Raw genomic sequence first — 16,556 nt, 5'->3', positions numbered from 1 at the left:
ATACGGAAGGATGCATTTTTGTCAAAAACTTGTAAATTGTGTTTGTGTGTGTGTGTGTTTTGGTGAGTGGGTTATAGCAGACATATACTTTGTATATTGTAATCTGTATTCTTTTAAACATTCTTTAAAACATACCTGTTATTTTTGTGATCAGAAGAAAACATTGTGGGATGGACAGAAACAAATGGAAGAACAAAGAGTAAGCCACAGGTTGTGTTATCTCCCCTGTTTTGACTTGCATGGAAAGAAGAAAAAAAAACACAATTGCACAGGCTAGGAAAAACAAGAAATGTTCCAATAATGGACTTGCAGCAGCATAAGAAATAAGAACTTACTCAAGGGCTCTCTTGCTTTCACTGTTCCAACAGGACTATCTTCAGGCACATCTTCATAAACTAAAAATGTGTACTTAGGCTTTTCAAACTCGGCAGTCACCAGAGTTGTCTGGAAAATGTGTATGGTAACATCGGCATTAATGAGAGCTGCGAGCCCACCACCATCTTGAGCAGTGACCATCAGTGAAAGTGTAGTAGACTCCAAATGACTAAGAGGTGATGATAAATAAATAATTCCTGGGTAGGGAAAAGAAAGCATTGATAAAACAGACAACATGTAACAAATAATAATAAGCAATAGTAACACCTGATCGATTAAGTGTACTGTGATGTTTGATTTTATATGTCAACCTAATTGGGCCACAGGATGTCCAGACATTTGATCAAACATTATTTTGAGTGCGTCGGTAAGGGTGTTTTTGGATGAGATTAACATTTAAACCTGTTGACTGAATAAAGGAGTTCATTCTCCCAATGTGGGCAGGTCTCATCCATTCAGTTGAAGGCCTGAATAGAATAAAAACGCTGACTAAGAGAGAATGCCTCCTGCTCACATTCTGGGGCATGGGTTTTTCTCCAGCCTTCAGACTCAGAGAGAAACACTGACTCTTCCTAGGTCTACAGCCTGCTGGTCTTTAGTCTCAAACTATACCATTGGCTCTCCTGATTCTCAGGTCTTTAAACTGAGACTAGAGTGATACTGCCAGACTCAGCTATGGCTCACCCTGCATATCTTGGGACTTGACAGCCTTGATAATCACATGAGCCAGTTCCTTGTAATCAGTCTCCTCATACATGTACACACACACATACATCCTGTTGGTTCTGTTCTCTGGAGATGAACTGATACATGTATTTACCAACCAAAGAACTTGAGCATATTTGTGAAACAATGTCCAAATTATGTTAGGTAAGCAATATTTTCCTAGAGCTAAAACATTAGACATTTTAGAAGTATATAAAGACATTAGAAAAATGTAAATTGTGGGATTTTTTTAGGCCTTACCATATGACCAGCCCAAGATGACAGAACAGAGTATATCCCATAGTCCAGTGTATTCTACTTCAGGCTAATGAGGGGTTGTAGGGTGATTATAATCTGCTCAGGTGCCAGGATCCCAAGTCTACAGGATGAAACTACAATTTTAGCTTCTGAGGTTTTTGACATTTGCCCAGAACTAGACCATGTACGGTAGCTCTCTTTTTCAGCTGACTCCACTCCACCTTTGTTAGTGAGAAGATATAATACAATGGCTGGGTACAATAAAACTTCAGCAAAGGTAAAGACAATGGGGACAAGAATGGCACGTTGTGTATGTAGAGCGTGTGAGAGGAGAAGGTATTTATGGTTAAGTCAGGAAGAGATTCAGTAATACTGACAAAATAAATTATTTAATGTTATTAATACTACCACTTAGTGTACTAGCATAAAAACATGAAAATAGATCTAATGCAATCAACTTAAGAAATGAACCTGTTAGTTTTATTTAATGAGAAAAATGTATGCAAACTTATTAAATGAATTTGCAAACAAATATGTATGGCTGGCTTTTATGGAATCCATCACGTACCATGAGCCATAACAATCAATTAAATGAATAAATACTGCAGTCTTTGCCAGTTTAAGAGAAGTTGGCAAAAACGTAAGGAATATCAGTTTCTGGTCATAAAAAAGGTGACATCCATTTGATTTCTTCCTTTTTTATATCAAAAGCTGTCCTCTTGCCACTTCAATTTCTTGTTTTATTTCTATTAGAAATTTAATAAAGTATTATTATTAACTGAAATGAAATATTTTGTCTGACCTGCTCTAAATACATCCTCATTTTCCATTTTTCCCTAGCTTTATTGAAGTGTAACTGACAAATAAGATTATATATGTTTAAGGTATATAATTTGACAATTTGTGATATATATATATTTCTCTATGTATACATATACATACATACGTAACCATTTTATTTAATGATTCCTTATCTGATATGATTTTAAGTCATTTCTCTCACAGTTCCTTTCTCCTATGCATGGTCCAAGTTGATCATCTCAATTTTGACACTCAAAGTGAAAACACTTTGTTTCCTACTATTGCAGAGCAGAGTATAAAGACTCTTTTTTAGAATACTATAAACTACTAATATAACCGACTATTAGTACACCCACGCTTAGTACCATATTCACATTTGGTTTCAGACAGATTTGATGGTCCATCAAAGTACTCAGTACTTAGCACAAAAAATTTACAAGTCAGATCTTTCCCATCGGTTATTGGTGCAGTTTTTAAAAAATATTGTTTTCTTATTAAAGTCTCCGATTGATTGAAAAAATAAAACTTGAATATACAAAAATGTGTACAGAAGAAAAGAAAAAGTCCCTCTACCCCAATCATCCCACTCTCCAGGTATATATTCTTCCAGGTCTACTACTAAATTCCAATTACAGAGAATTTTGAAAAGATTTTATGTTGATCCCTGATGATTATGACAATGAAAAACTTAATGTCCGCCTCAACACAACCTGGTCTTTCAGCATCCTGACTGACTCCTTCTGAACTATTTTTATTTTGTATTAGAATAGTGTTCTTAAAATCCAAATCTAGATACATTGATGGCTCCCCACATTTTCAGGGTAAAGCTCAAATGCCTTATCTTAACATACCAAGCCATTCATAAACGTGTCCTCTCCCTCTCTGCAACCCCATCTCACAGCTCTCTGTGCCATAGCTCTCTGTACAGTACCTTTTGCTCTAGGCAAAGTGAACAACTTGTAATTTCCAGAAAAGACCTTGCTGTCTTCTATCTGGATTGCTACATCCTCTTCCCAGAATAACTTCTTCATCTTCTTGGACGTAACAATTTCTAGTTATATGTTCTTTTTTTAATTTTTTTTTGAGACAGAGTCTCAGGCTGGAGTGCAATGGTGTTATCTTGGTTCACTGCAACTTCCACCTCCCAAGTTCAAGTGATTCTCCTGCCTCAGCCTTCCGAGCAGCTGGGACTACAGGCACCCACCACCATGCCTGGCTATTTTTTGTATTTTTAGTAGCGATGGGGCTTCACCATATTGGCCAGCCTTGTCTTGAACTCCTAACCTTGTGATCTGCCCACCTCAGCCTCCCAAAGTGCTAGGATTATAGGTGTGAGCTACTGTTCCTGGCCTCTAGTCATATTTTAAAACGTAGCTCAAGTCTCACCTGGTGCAGCTGGCCTTCTTTTACCCTCCACTTAGCTCTAGCTAACACTCTTCTATGACCCCACAGCAGCCTGGGTATAGTGCCTATTATGAACTTAACATGTTTTATTTAATTACCAGGCTATAATATTTTATATCAGTCCCTCATGTACCCATTAGTTTACTCGATGATTTATAAGCAAAGTTAAAAGACATTTTGGAAATATATAAACAACAATTTATTGTACATAAGGAGAAGAGAGTTCTGTAAACAAAGTGAAAAATAACTAAAAGATAGATTAGCAGTGGATAAGGACAAGTAAGTTAGATAAGAAAGAATAAAATGTTAATAAATATAATACTGCTCAAAATCACTAAAAATAATGAAAATGCAAAATTAAAACAACTACATCATTTTTACCTCTAATGTTTCCCTAAAATATTTAAGTGACAATACCCAGAGTTAATAACAGATTGCTATTTATGTACACTCTCCAAAAGGCACTTTGGTGATATTTATCAAATTTTAATTGTTCACATTCAATAACTCAGAAATCCACCCCATATTTGTGTAAGTACACAGAAATAAATCAAGAGGCTATCATTTGGAACACGGAAAATGACCTTAATATCCATCAAGAAAAGAATGAATAGTTCACTCCGTTGTGGTGTATCAATACAATAAAATACTATGTAGCATCAAAAAAGAATGAAGTACATATACATGTTTTCATCTAGAAAGACTTTACATGCTACATTTCATGTGAAAAACAAGTTGCAAAAGTGAATCTATGTTATCAATTAATTGTACTTAAAAAAATAATGTCAGTACTACATGTATTAGCCAGGATTCTCCAGAAAAGCAAACCAATGGTATCTCTCTCTATATATACATATAGATATCTATAGATCTTATATCTCTCATATCTACATATAGAGATAGATAGTAACAGATACATATAAAGTGAGATTTATGATAAGGAATTGGCGAAATTGTGAAGTCTGAGAAGTCCCATGTTCACCCATCTGCAAGCTGGAGACCTAGGAAAGCTGGGGGTATAGTTTGAAAGCCTGAGGGCATCAGTGGTATAGATTCTAGTCAGGGTCTGATGGCCTGAGAGGCAAGAACACTAAGGGCAAGAGAATGATGTCTCTGCTTGAGCTGTTAGGTAAAGAGCAAATTCAAACTTCCTCCACATTTTTGTTCTTTTCAGGCCCTCAATGAATTAAATGATGCTTACACATTCTAGGGAAGGCCATCTGATTTACTCAGTTCACCAGTTCAAATGAAAACCCGCTCACAGAGACACCCAGAAACAGTGTTTAATCAGCTATCTGGGCATCTCGTGGACTATTCACGTTAACACATAAAATTATAATCACATGAACAAACGTTTGAAAATCATAGTGTATCTATTTAATGTAAAAGAAAAATTCATAAAATCCTGCTGAGAACATTTGACTACAGAACAATATGTAAAGTATACATACAAGCACTAATACGTATACGATGTATGTATACACAGAACTATGCATACTGAAAAACATGAAAGGATAGGAACTGTCAAGAGAAGTTATCTTTGTGTGTTGAGATAATTTTACTTCTTACATTCCTATAGTTTAAAATTTTAAAATAATATGTTAACTTTGTAAATGAAAAATAAATATTTTAAAGATATTCAGAAAAAGAAGATATGTTTGGTTATTTATTTAACTATTTTTAGAACTATGAAGGAAACTTGTAAACTATAGTGAAAACTTAGATTGGACATTAAAATGTGAGCTTTTAAAAATAATTGCAGGCTGGGCACAGTGGCTCACGCCTGTAATCCCAGCACTTTGGGAGGCCGAGGTGAGTGGATCATTAGGTCAAGAGACTGAGACCATCCTGGCCAACACGGTGAAACCCCATCTCTACTAAAAATACAAATATTAGTAAGGCATGGTGGCCCGCACCTGTAATCCCAGCTACTCGGAAGGCTGAGTGAGGCAGGAGAATCGCTTGAACTCAGGCGGCGGAGGTTACCGTGAGCTGAGATCTCACCATTGCACTACAGCCTGGCGACAGAGTGACACTCCATCTCAAAATAATAATAACAATAATTGCAGAGCATACTTCCTTAAAAATAGAATTTTTACTCTACAAAAAGTTTTAAGGACGACTATCATGATAGTTTCAGAACCAGCAAGTAAAGCTATTTAAGGGAGTTATTTCCATTAAATTAGTCTCTGAGGTTAAAATAAAGATGCTCTGAAGAAACTGTCTATATAAAGCTGAACATGAAAAACAACGTTTCAAATCCTCAAATTACTAGTGTGCCACAATAACACATGGCAAATTGTGATGTCTAATAAAATTAATATCTATACTGCGTTCACTCTGCTACTGAAAAGAATTCTCTCTGGTAGAACTATTCGGTATGTAATTATCACCCCCTCCTCATCCCTAAACTGGCATTTTTAATTGAGACAGTTTAATAATAGGGTTTGAGGTTTCTGATGATTTGACAACAGGGAGCAAGAAGCAACACATCACTTATTTTATCCTTGATACCACCTAGAATGTTAGTCCATGAAGCAAAATTAAGTTTCTTATTATCTTAACAAAATTTTACTGATGAATGTTCATTTTATTTACCATATCATGAGTTATCAAATACATTAGAAGGAAAGGTAAAAATAAAAAAAGGAGATACAGCATCATAAATAGAAAGTTATACAAATATAATCTTTCAAGAATCTTTACCGTTAAAGAATGCATACAAGCCAGTCAGTAACTAAGTGTAATGCCAACAAAGTCAGCAAACAGGAACTGTCAGAGGTAGGTGAGCAAGAGATAACAAAACTTAAAGTTGTATGTAAACAGTGAAACATTACACAGACGTTAGCTATTATGAAGAGGGCTTAGCTTAGAACCTTGCATATTGTAGTCACTCAAAAAAATGAATTTATGTGGGGGGAGGTTCACGAAACTTACTTCTCAAAGGAAAGTGCCCTGTTAATAATTAAAAAAAAATATTTACAAGTATTTCAAAACAGCACCATATAAGCACCTAACCACGTAGGGTAAATCTCTGCAATCTCAGTTTTCCACTAGGTTTTAAAAACAAAATATTTGTTATCATGTTCCTCCATTTTCATTTAACAGAAGTCTTGGAAATAGAGACCATAACTCTAGGAGTGTCACATTAAGATACATATACAGTATGTAAATACACTCATACACACACACACACACACACACACACACACACACACACACACACAAAATCTATCTATCTGCAATAACACTGATCTATCAAAAGCTCCTGTGTAGTAATGGGATTATAAATACTGTGTGAACAAAAAACCTGTTCATCAATTGCTAGGCTCTAACTAATTTGTCAATAACATCAGAAACTGCACTGTTTTCTGTACATATCCACAGGTTAATCCCTTAAACCTACCATGGTTAAACCTTAATCCCCCTGATAATACCAGACAGAATCAGTTCCTGTCTGAAAGTGCTCAATTCTTGAGTTAATTAATTCCAGAAGCTCAAAAGCTTAGTCTTTTTAATTTTATTTTTTTATTAAATGAAAGCATTATATACAACTAAATATAACCATCAAAGGAAATCAACACAATTGGTAAATTCACTTGTCTTTGAACTTGAAGGGCTTTAGTGATACTGTGGGCTTTATTCCAGTCCACTGCAATAAGGCCAATACTACAAAAAGCGAGACACAGAATTTTTTTGCTTTTCCAGTGCATTAAAAAGTTATGTTCACACTATGTTGTAGCCTATTCAGTGGGCAATAACAGTATGTCTAAAGAAAACAATGTATATACCTTAACTTAAAAATACTTATTGCTAAAAAAAATGCTAATGGTCATTTAAGGTTTTAGTGAGTGGCAATCTTTTTGCTGGTGGAGAGGCTTGCCTCAGTGTAGATGGGTGCTGACTGATCAGTGTGGTGGTTATTGAAGGTGGTGGTTGCTGTGGCAATTTCTTAAGACAACAATTAAGGTTGCCACTTTGATCGATTCTTCCTTTCACAAAATATTTTTTCTGTAGCATGCGATGCTGTTTGATAATAGTTTACCCACATTCGAATTTCTTTAAAATTGGAGCCAATCCTCTTAGGCCCTGCTGCTGATTTATCAACTAAGTATATGGAATATTCTAAATCTTTTGTTGTCATTTCAACAATGTTCACAGTATCTTCACCAGGAGTAGATTCCATCTCAAGAAACCATTTTCTTTGCTCATCCAAAGAAGCAATTCCTGATTAGTTCAAGTGCTATTATGAGATTGCAGCAATTCACTCACATCTTCAGGATCTACTCATAATTCTATGTCTCTTGCTATTTTTACCACTTCACTGAAGTGGTGATTCCCTCAAAGTCATCTATGAGGTTTGGAATCAACTTTTTCCGACTCTTATGTCAACCTGCTTCCATGAATCACAAATGTTCTTAATGGCATCAAGAATGGTGTATCCTTTCCAGAAAGTTTTCAATTTATTTTACCCAGATCTTTCAAAGGACTCACCATCTATGGAAGCTATAGCATAGCCTTAGGAAATGTATTTCTTAAACAAAAATACTTGAAAATCAAAATCACTTCTTGATCCGTGGATTGCAGAATGAAGGGGGGTGGGTTGGAGGCATGAAGAAAAAACTTTGTACATCTTCATCAGAGCTCTTGGGTAACCATGTGCATTGTCAGTGAGCAGTGATGATCTGAAAGCATTTTTTTCTGAATAATAGGTCTCAACCGTGGGTTTAAAATATTCTGCAAACCAGGCTGTAGACAGGTGATATCTGTAAGCAGATAACGTTTGTCATCCAGGTTCTGCTGTTCCTTTTATAAAGCATAGTCAGAGTAGACATAGTATATTTCTTAAGAGCCCTAGGACTTCCAGAATTATAAATTAGCATTGTTCCACTTAAAGTCACCAGCTTGCATTAGCCCCTAACAAGAGAGTCAACCAGTCCTTTTAAGCTTTGAAGCTAGGCATTGACTTCCCCTCTCTAGCTATGAAAGTCCTAGATGTCATTTTCTTTCATATAGACTGTTTCATCTCCATTGAAAATCTATTGTTTAGGGTAGCCACCTTCACCCATAATCTTAGCTAGATCTTCCAGATAACTCGCTGCTGCCTCTCCATCAGCACTTGCTGCTTCGCCTTGCACTTTTAGGTAATGGAGAGGGCGTCTTTCCTTAAACCTCATGAACCAACCTCTGCTAGCTTCAATTTTTTTTCTGCAGCTTCCTCATGTCTTTCAGCCTTCCTATATTTAAAAAGAGTTAGGACTTTGCTCTACGTTAGGCTTTGGCTGGTCTTCTAGCCAGACCACTCAAACTTTCTGACTCAGCAGTGAGGCTCTTTTGCTTCCTTATCATTCATGTGTTCACTGAAAGGAAAAGCGTAAATTTTTCCTTTACATTCACAATTTGGATAACTGCACAAGAGGCCTAGCTTTTGGCTTATGTGCCTTCTTTTGACATGCCTTCACCACAGCTTAATCATATCTCATATCTAGGTTTTAATTTAAAGAGAGAGAGATGCCACTCTTCCTTTCACTCCAACACTTAGAGGCCATTACAGGTTTATTGACTGCCAGATTTCAACACTGCTGTGTCTCAGGGATTGGGGCAGACTAAGGAGAGTCAATGGGTGAAGCGACCAGAGCACACACGACATTTATCAGTTATGTTCACAGTCTTTCATGGGCATGGTTTGTGGTATCCCCAAACAATTACAATAGTAATATCGAAGATCACTGATCACAGATCACCATAACAGCTAAAATCATAATTAAAAAGTTGGAAATATTGTGAGGATTATCAAAATGTGATGCAGAGACATGAAGTGTCCCCATAATGCTAGTAAGTTTGTTTGAGGAGAGTTGCCACAAACCTTCAATTTGTAAAAAACACACTACCTGTGAAGCACAATAAACTAGGGTATGCCTGTAGAAATAGACCTGGCTTAGATCTGAGCATGGCTGCTAGGTCATTTACCAGCAAATATGGATATCTATACATTCAATCACTGCCTTCATTTCTTGAATTATATTCAATATATTTGTTTTGGTCAGGGTCTAATCAGGGAAACTGAAACCATCCTAAGAATTTTAGAGGCCATTTAATTAAAGAAAGTGATGACACAAGTATGGGAAACCCAAAAGAATAAGAAGGGGATGATGAACAGTAACTGCAAGAAACTGTGACCTTCTCTAGGGTTGCAGAAACAGACGGCAAAAAGCAGTGTTGCTACCTCTACCAAAAAGAGGAGGAGGGTGAGGTACGGCGTGTCTTGCAACTCTGAGGCAGTGCCACAGGGTTGGTGTCCACAGCTCTGAGGCGTCTCTGTGCAGTTCAGACTCAGGTGTTTCAGAGGGTTAGTGCAGAGCTATGTTTAAGCCTTTCAAAGCAGTGCCCAGCAAGTACTCAGGTCACCATGGTGTGGCTGCTGTAACCCGAGGAGGCCTGGTGAGGGCAGTGCTCACTGCCCAAAAGGCCTTGCCTGGCTGATGAAGGCTGATAGTGGTATTTCTGAGGAAAACGGTGCAGGTGGTGCCAAAGGACTTGGGAGGAATACTAAATACAGAAGAAAGCATGAAAAGGCCCCTTCTCTCCTCCTCCTGACTTCCAGTTTCCTGCCAGTACCTCCCAGATCTGAAAGCAGGTTTATAACAGTATATTGGGGCATCAGTCCCCATCTGGCTGTGTCTTCTCCCAAGATGTCTAGGTCCCAGCTCTGCACGGCTTCCTCACTAATGCTAAGTTTTGATGATGCCTAACGTTTCGCTTAGTTCCCCCAGCCTAGGGGTGATACTCGCTTCCATCATATGTTAACCTCGGTGTTTCCTTTTTGCCTTTTCTGTCTTCAATTACCCACTTTACCAACTGTCTATACTAAATTATTTCTGTTAGTATAAATGTTATTGTTTCTGTTTTCCTGACTGGATGCTGACTGGTACTGGTCTTACTGATCCTACTGGCCTGGCTTGAGCTACACTTAGATGAAATAATCACTGTGTCTTGAAGTGATGCAATATCTGACTGATGTCACCTTGTTCACATGTCAAGTTTCTCCAAGCAAATAAACAAGTGCTTGCTCGGCAGACAAAAACAGTAAGTCCTAATTACACCACTCTTACGGAACAGGCTCTTGCTATTCTCTGTCTCAACTCCCCCACTATTTCCTTCATGAAACGTATTATTTTCTGTTTTCCTGCTTTTGTTTGTCCCGCTTCACAAGTTAAAGCCCCTGAGGGCAAGGGCTGTGTCTGTCTTATTCACCATTACCAAACCAGGTCTGGCAGAGTCCCAGGCTCAGAAAAGGTGCTCAGTAATTATTTGTTGAATGAATTAACAAATGAGCAAACCAACCTGGAAAAGTCACAGCTTGAGATTAGGCAGAATTCCACAAAGAAGAAAGAAGATGTCTTCGTCAGTTTGGCTGCTATAGCGAAAGTACCATAGTAGACTGGGTGGTTCACACTTCTGGAGGCTGGGGAGCCCGAGATCATGGTACCAGCAGATCAGTGTCTGTCTGCTCAGGGCTGTCTTCCTGATTTGCAGACAGCCATCTTCTTGTATCCTCACATGGCAGAGAAAGCAAGCTCTAGTTCCTTTCTTCATATAAGGCCACTAATCCCATTGTGGGGCTCCACCCTTATGACTTCATCAAACATAATTAACTCCCAATGACCCTATCTCTTAATTCAATCCCATGAGGGGTTAGAGTTTCAACATATGAGTTTTGGCAGGGCACAAACACGTAGTCCATAGCAGAAGAGTAGTAAGGTGTCAGAACTCCAGACCAAATATTTACATTATCGTTCACCTGTAACAATTTGGAGTGTGTGTTACCAAGGCAAGAACAGATCATAGAAGGGAACAGATAGCCCCTACAAAGATGCTAGTCAACTTAGGTGGCAATTATGATGTTAATGAAGGAATTCCTCTAGGTCCTGATGTATTATATTTAAAAATCAGTCAACTCAGAGAAGGAAAAACACCCCACAACAACTTTGTCCCATGCAATGCAAAGTTTCAGTGGATAAGATCAATTTTATGCCTTTGGTAACAACATGCCCTTATTTAGTCAATATATATAATTATTTTTAATACATTATACATGAATCCTACCTAATTGCCAATTTAATAAAGGAAGTCACCAGATCAGGTGCCTATGTAAGTAACTCTTCATGTTTAAAGTCAAATTCATGGGACCCTGAAAAGTCATTTATTGAGCTGCTTTTACTTAAGACCAAAAAATCTGTCCCTGGCCAGTGGGAAGAGATCTTATGTTCAAAAACTATAGAGAAATAATTCATAACTCCTAGATACCCATCAAAAACGTCTACCCCATATTTAAGTCTACTCATTTGCATTTTAAAACCATAGTCCCCCTCTTGATGTAGAGTATTTACCATAACAATCTGCAAACTTTGTGTCAAAAAACTGGACATTCAAAATACAGATTTTTTATGATAATGTCTGACTTCAGATTTGTATGTATCTAACTCCTGTGAACCTGCCTGGGATGATATATTAAAGATATGTCTGTGACAGTTAGAAGACCACTTTAATCAATGCGATATATTCAGAGGATATTATCATTATTTCGGTTTAAAATATGAAGTCTTCCTTCTGCATAAGTACTGCACAAACAAGGGTGTGAAGTTTGTGATGTTTTTAATCCTTGCCTTCAAATGCTATGAATGTTAGATTTCTGATTCTATATGCTAATTTTATGTTCTCAGTGCTAGGTTTATTTGGGAATGATTTTGATTAAACCTTAGCAGAACCAGACTTCCTCCATAAACCTGGCATCCTAGATATTTTCCATATGGGGAACTGCTTCTTAAAAGCAAGGCAATAAATCTATGATTTAGAGTTGATGGAGTAAGAAAGGAGCATGGAGTCAGATTTTTGGCATCAGATACAGCTGGGTTCAAATCCTGGTTCTATCAATCCCTAGTTTGATCTTGAACAGTTTCTTAAATGCTCTGTGCTTCTGTTTATAACTCTAAGCAGACTAAAGAATCAGACTGATATCATTTACAGTATCAGACTAATATCAATATCAAGCAGAACTGCTGAGAGGATAAAACTAGATCATATATATAAGCAAAGTACTTAGCGTAGTGTCTCACATATCCTGACTCCTTAATACAGTACTGGTTCCTTCCTTCTCTCCTAAAGACTACAAGGTATTAGATGGGTAATTCCATGTACCAATAAATAATCAATAATTAACGATTTAAAATATTTTGGGGAAAAGTAAAGTAAAAGGCACTGGAGTAGCATCAATATTTCACTGCAAAGCATCTAAGTAAGTCTGCTAGAAGAGCTGACCAGTGGCCCATCTGTCCTGGCAGCCTGCCACCAAGGAGCTTTTTGGAGGAGGCTGTAATGACACTCTTTATTTCAACATGTCCAACCCCTCTACTTAAATGGTACAGATTTCTGGTCCATAGATTTATCTAAACCAGCCCTGTATGGACGAATGTATATTTTCCATTTGTATCATTACTGTACAAGGTGGACCCACTACTGTAGATGGCAGACTCTTATAAGTTTGCATGTGTTGTCCTAAGTTAATATTTCAAAATCTTTTCAATAAACCTTCCTGCTTTTATAAAGGAAAAACCTGTGTGCTGATACTGACACAGGTTGGCAACATGGACGTGGGCTGACAGTCGCTTTTGGGGAGGTCCAAATATATTTCCAGTGGACACAGATGGGAGACCAGAAGACTAGCTATTATCCTCTCTCACTTTGTCATTTGGAACACTGATAATTTGAGAGAATCAACTCTGAACACCACTGTTGACACCACCTCACCACCACCAACAGAGATAACACTAATTTAAATATTCAGTTTAAAGGAAATCACTTACTTAAAGTAAAAACAAAAACCCTTTAAGACCTAGACCTGAGTGATCCTTACAGTTGAAGGAGTGCCATATAAAAGTCATTAATATGGCAATAATTGAGAAAAAAAGCAAGTAGTACTTTAAGATAGCATAATTTTTAAAAGGTAATATAGGAAGTTGGAAAATGTCTCACCAAATTTATGTCTACTTGGAGCCTCAGGATATGACCTTATTTGGAAAAGAGTCTTTGTAGATACAATTAGTTAAGGATCTCAAGAGGAAATCATCCCGGTTTTAAGGGTGCCCTAAATCCAATGACTGGTGTCCATACACAAGGAAGGACACAAGAAGACACACAAAAGAAAGCCACGCAAAAATGGAGACAGGGATGAGAGTTCCGCTGCCATAGCCAAGGAATGTCGACGATCAACAAACACCAGAAGCTAAGGGAGTCTCCAGAAGGAACTAATCTTGTTGACACCTTGATTTCAGACTTCTGGCCTCCAGAACTGTAGAGAATAAGATTCTGCGTTTAAGCCACTGAGTGTGGCGCTTTGTTACAGCAATTCTAGGACATGAACACCAGCAGTAGGCATATGGTAAGTCTGGGAACTCTGAAGCCAGACACTCTCAGTTCACAATTTGGTTGTCACTTCCTCACCATGTTTATGAACTGTTTATCTTCTTTGGATTCATTTGCTCATTTGTGAAATGGAGATAAAAACAGTTCCTACATCAAACGTTTGTCATGACAGTTAAGACAGTTAATGCTCAAATGTTGACAAAAGACAAAATGACAACAAATTTAGTTTAAAGATCTTAATTGGCTTTTATTTGCAATTCTAGAATTGAGCAGCACCTCATTTTATAACATAGAATGTGTTCCAATGAACTGAGTAGAAGTGGCTAGCTTTATAGACAGAAAAGAAAAGCAGAAACAGGGAACAAAGAGTAGACTGATCGTTTCACAGTTACTTTCCTTGTAAATGTTAAAACAGACAGGACTTTCTTATCCTGCCAGCTAAAATTGGCTCATTTGGGGATTTGGCTATTTATTATCTCTCTCTCTCCTGATTTCCTGGAAGGTCAAATAAACAACTTTGTTTCAGCTTGGTGGCATGAAACTTGAGCATGAGTGACTCCATTTTGGAGTGGCCTTTTGGGTCTAGTGCTCCGTTCAAACCAACGGCTTCCTATAAATTTTATTTAACAACACCCATTATGATTTACAGACTGTGTCTTTATGTCCCTGTATCTTCAAAAGCATATTATTTCTGCCTTCTCCTTACTTCATGGGAAGATTTGTGACATCAATACGAACTAATATTTTTATAAACATGGTAAATATGACTAAGCCTGTGTTTCTATTATTACCATCCTTTCATGTCTACATAGGAGTCAACAACGAAGGGAAATTGCAGCCTTTATGGTAAAACTCACACATTTTTTGTGTGACAGTTGTAACCAAAAACTGATTCACATGACATGTATTTCAATGTGTTGCTATGATTACTTTAAGAAAATAACAGATAGTGGATGAATACTATTTAAGCAATAAACCAGAAGCTTTATTTTGGAGTTTTAAAAAAATAAAAATTACAAAATGCATAGCTAATTCCAGAAATAAAATCTTTGTGGAAAGATGATAAATAAAAATGCCTTCCACTTCCTTTAATTTCATTCCACAGTCTTGGTTCTGTCTCAGAGTCTGGAATCTACTCATTTGAAGTTTTCTATTTTAATAAGGTGAGCAGATCCTGGCTGCTCCACCTACTGATGTTACTTGATAGAAATCATGAAACTTCTCTCGGCATCTGCTTCTTCATAGGGAACACAGGGAAACACATAGGATCAGCCTTACGGAACTGAGGAACTCAGCTGACAGGACAAGTAAAGAAAGAACTATGGCATGTGCACATTAGACTATTCAATAACTTTCTGAAAAAGTTGTTCTTCTCTCTAAGACATTTTACCCTGAATTTCTTTGATTTTAATTACCTGAACATGAAAGATCTCATCACATTCAACAACTTAGATTACACACTTAACAACTAGCACCAAAAACAAACACATCATTGGAAAACATGTTTCCAGAAAGAACTGCATAATTTAAGCACAATCTGTGAACATCTATAGTTTTTGTTTTCAACTTGAAGATGAAATTGTACATCTATGCTTTGCCACTTGACTACTTTCTGAGGCTGATTTGAGTCATGTGCACACACTGGTTCCCAGACACATGAAGCAAAAGCAAGACCTTGGCTCACAGTGACACTGCTTCGGTAAGGGTAATGCTAAAGACCTCCTACTGGGTATCTTCTAAATCTTAGATATTTGTTTTTATTCTAAAGCCAACCTATGTATCCGTAACTGCACAGCAACAATTCGTACATCTGTATATAAGTAAAATTCAGAACTTTAACTAGAAAAAGGTATGGAATTTTGTAATTGTGATTTATCAGGCAACACCACCTTTTTTTTGCTATCAATCTCATCACAAAAGATATAATCACATGTGTTTTGTATACTGGAAAGTAAATTTATCAATATTAACTTTAGGTAGAAAATGTCAGAAAATCCTTTTAATATTATTTTTGACCTTAATTTTCACCAAAACTAATAGGTTATTGTCTGTTAAAAATATGAGCTTTCAGGAGGCTGAGGCAGGAGAATTGCCTGAACCCAGGAGGCGGAGGTTGCGGTGAGCCGAGATCGCGCCATTGCACTCCAGCCTGGGTAACAAGAGCGAAACTCCATCTCAAAAAAAAAAAAAAAAAAAAAAATATGAGCTTTACAAAAGTGCAAAGTTTCTAAAATTATCTAAGAAGTCAGACCTTAGGAAAAATGCAGAAAAAAAAGGCATGGCCAGAAGTTCAGGAAGTGGGACACCCATTGGCCATGCCTTCAGGAGGTTCTTGTTCGGGTTTACTGACATGAAAGCTACATTAAGGAAACTGCCCTCTAGTGATGAAAATGGCAATGGCATTTTCGACAATGGCACTTATGATGGGTTTGTCTGTCTTATGTTTAGGCAATGGCACTCGTGATGGGTTTGTCTTATGTTCAGTATGACCAACAAGAAGCAGAAGGATTTGGGGAATGGTGGACATCAGGGGGAACAAAAGGGCAACTGAAGGAAAAACTTTTAAGTGACTCCAATAAAGTATGTATCAA

General features: G+C 37.3%; 1 protein-coding gene across 2 annotated transcripts in view; it reads right to left on the bottom strand.

Annotated features, from left to right (window-relative positions):
- Window positions 1-16,556, bottom strand: part of DCHS2 (dachsous cadherin-related 2) — a 264,576-nt gene that overhangs the window by 103,737 nt on the left and 144,283 nt on the right. For both annotated transcript variants that reach the window (XM_039479120.2, XM_074396804.1), the window contains exon 4: window positions 336-572. In XM_039479120.2, the coding sequence (XP_039335054.1) occupies window positions 336-572 (237 nt within the window). The remainder of the gene's footprint in view (window positions 1-335; window positions 573-16,556) is intronic.

This window comes from Saimiri boliviensis, chromosome 3, assembly GCF_048565385.1.
Source record: "Saimiri boliviensis isolate mSaiBol1 chromosome 3, mSaiBol1.pri, whole genome shotgun sequence".
NCBI lineage: Eukaryota > Metazoa > Chordata > Mammalia > Primates > Cebidae > Saimiri > Saimiri boliviensis.
Note: the sequence above shows the minus strand (reverse complement) of the source record. Positions and strands in the feature narration are given on the sequence as shown.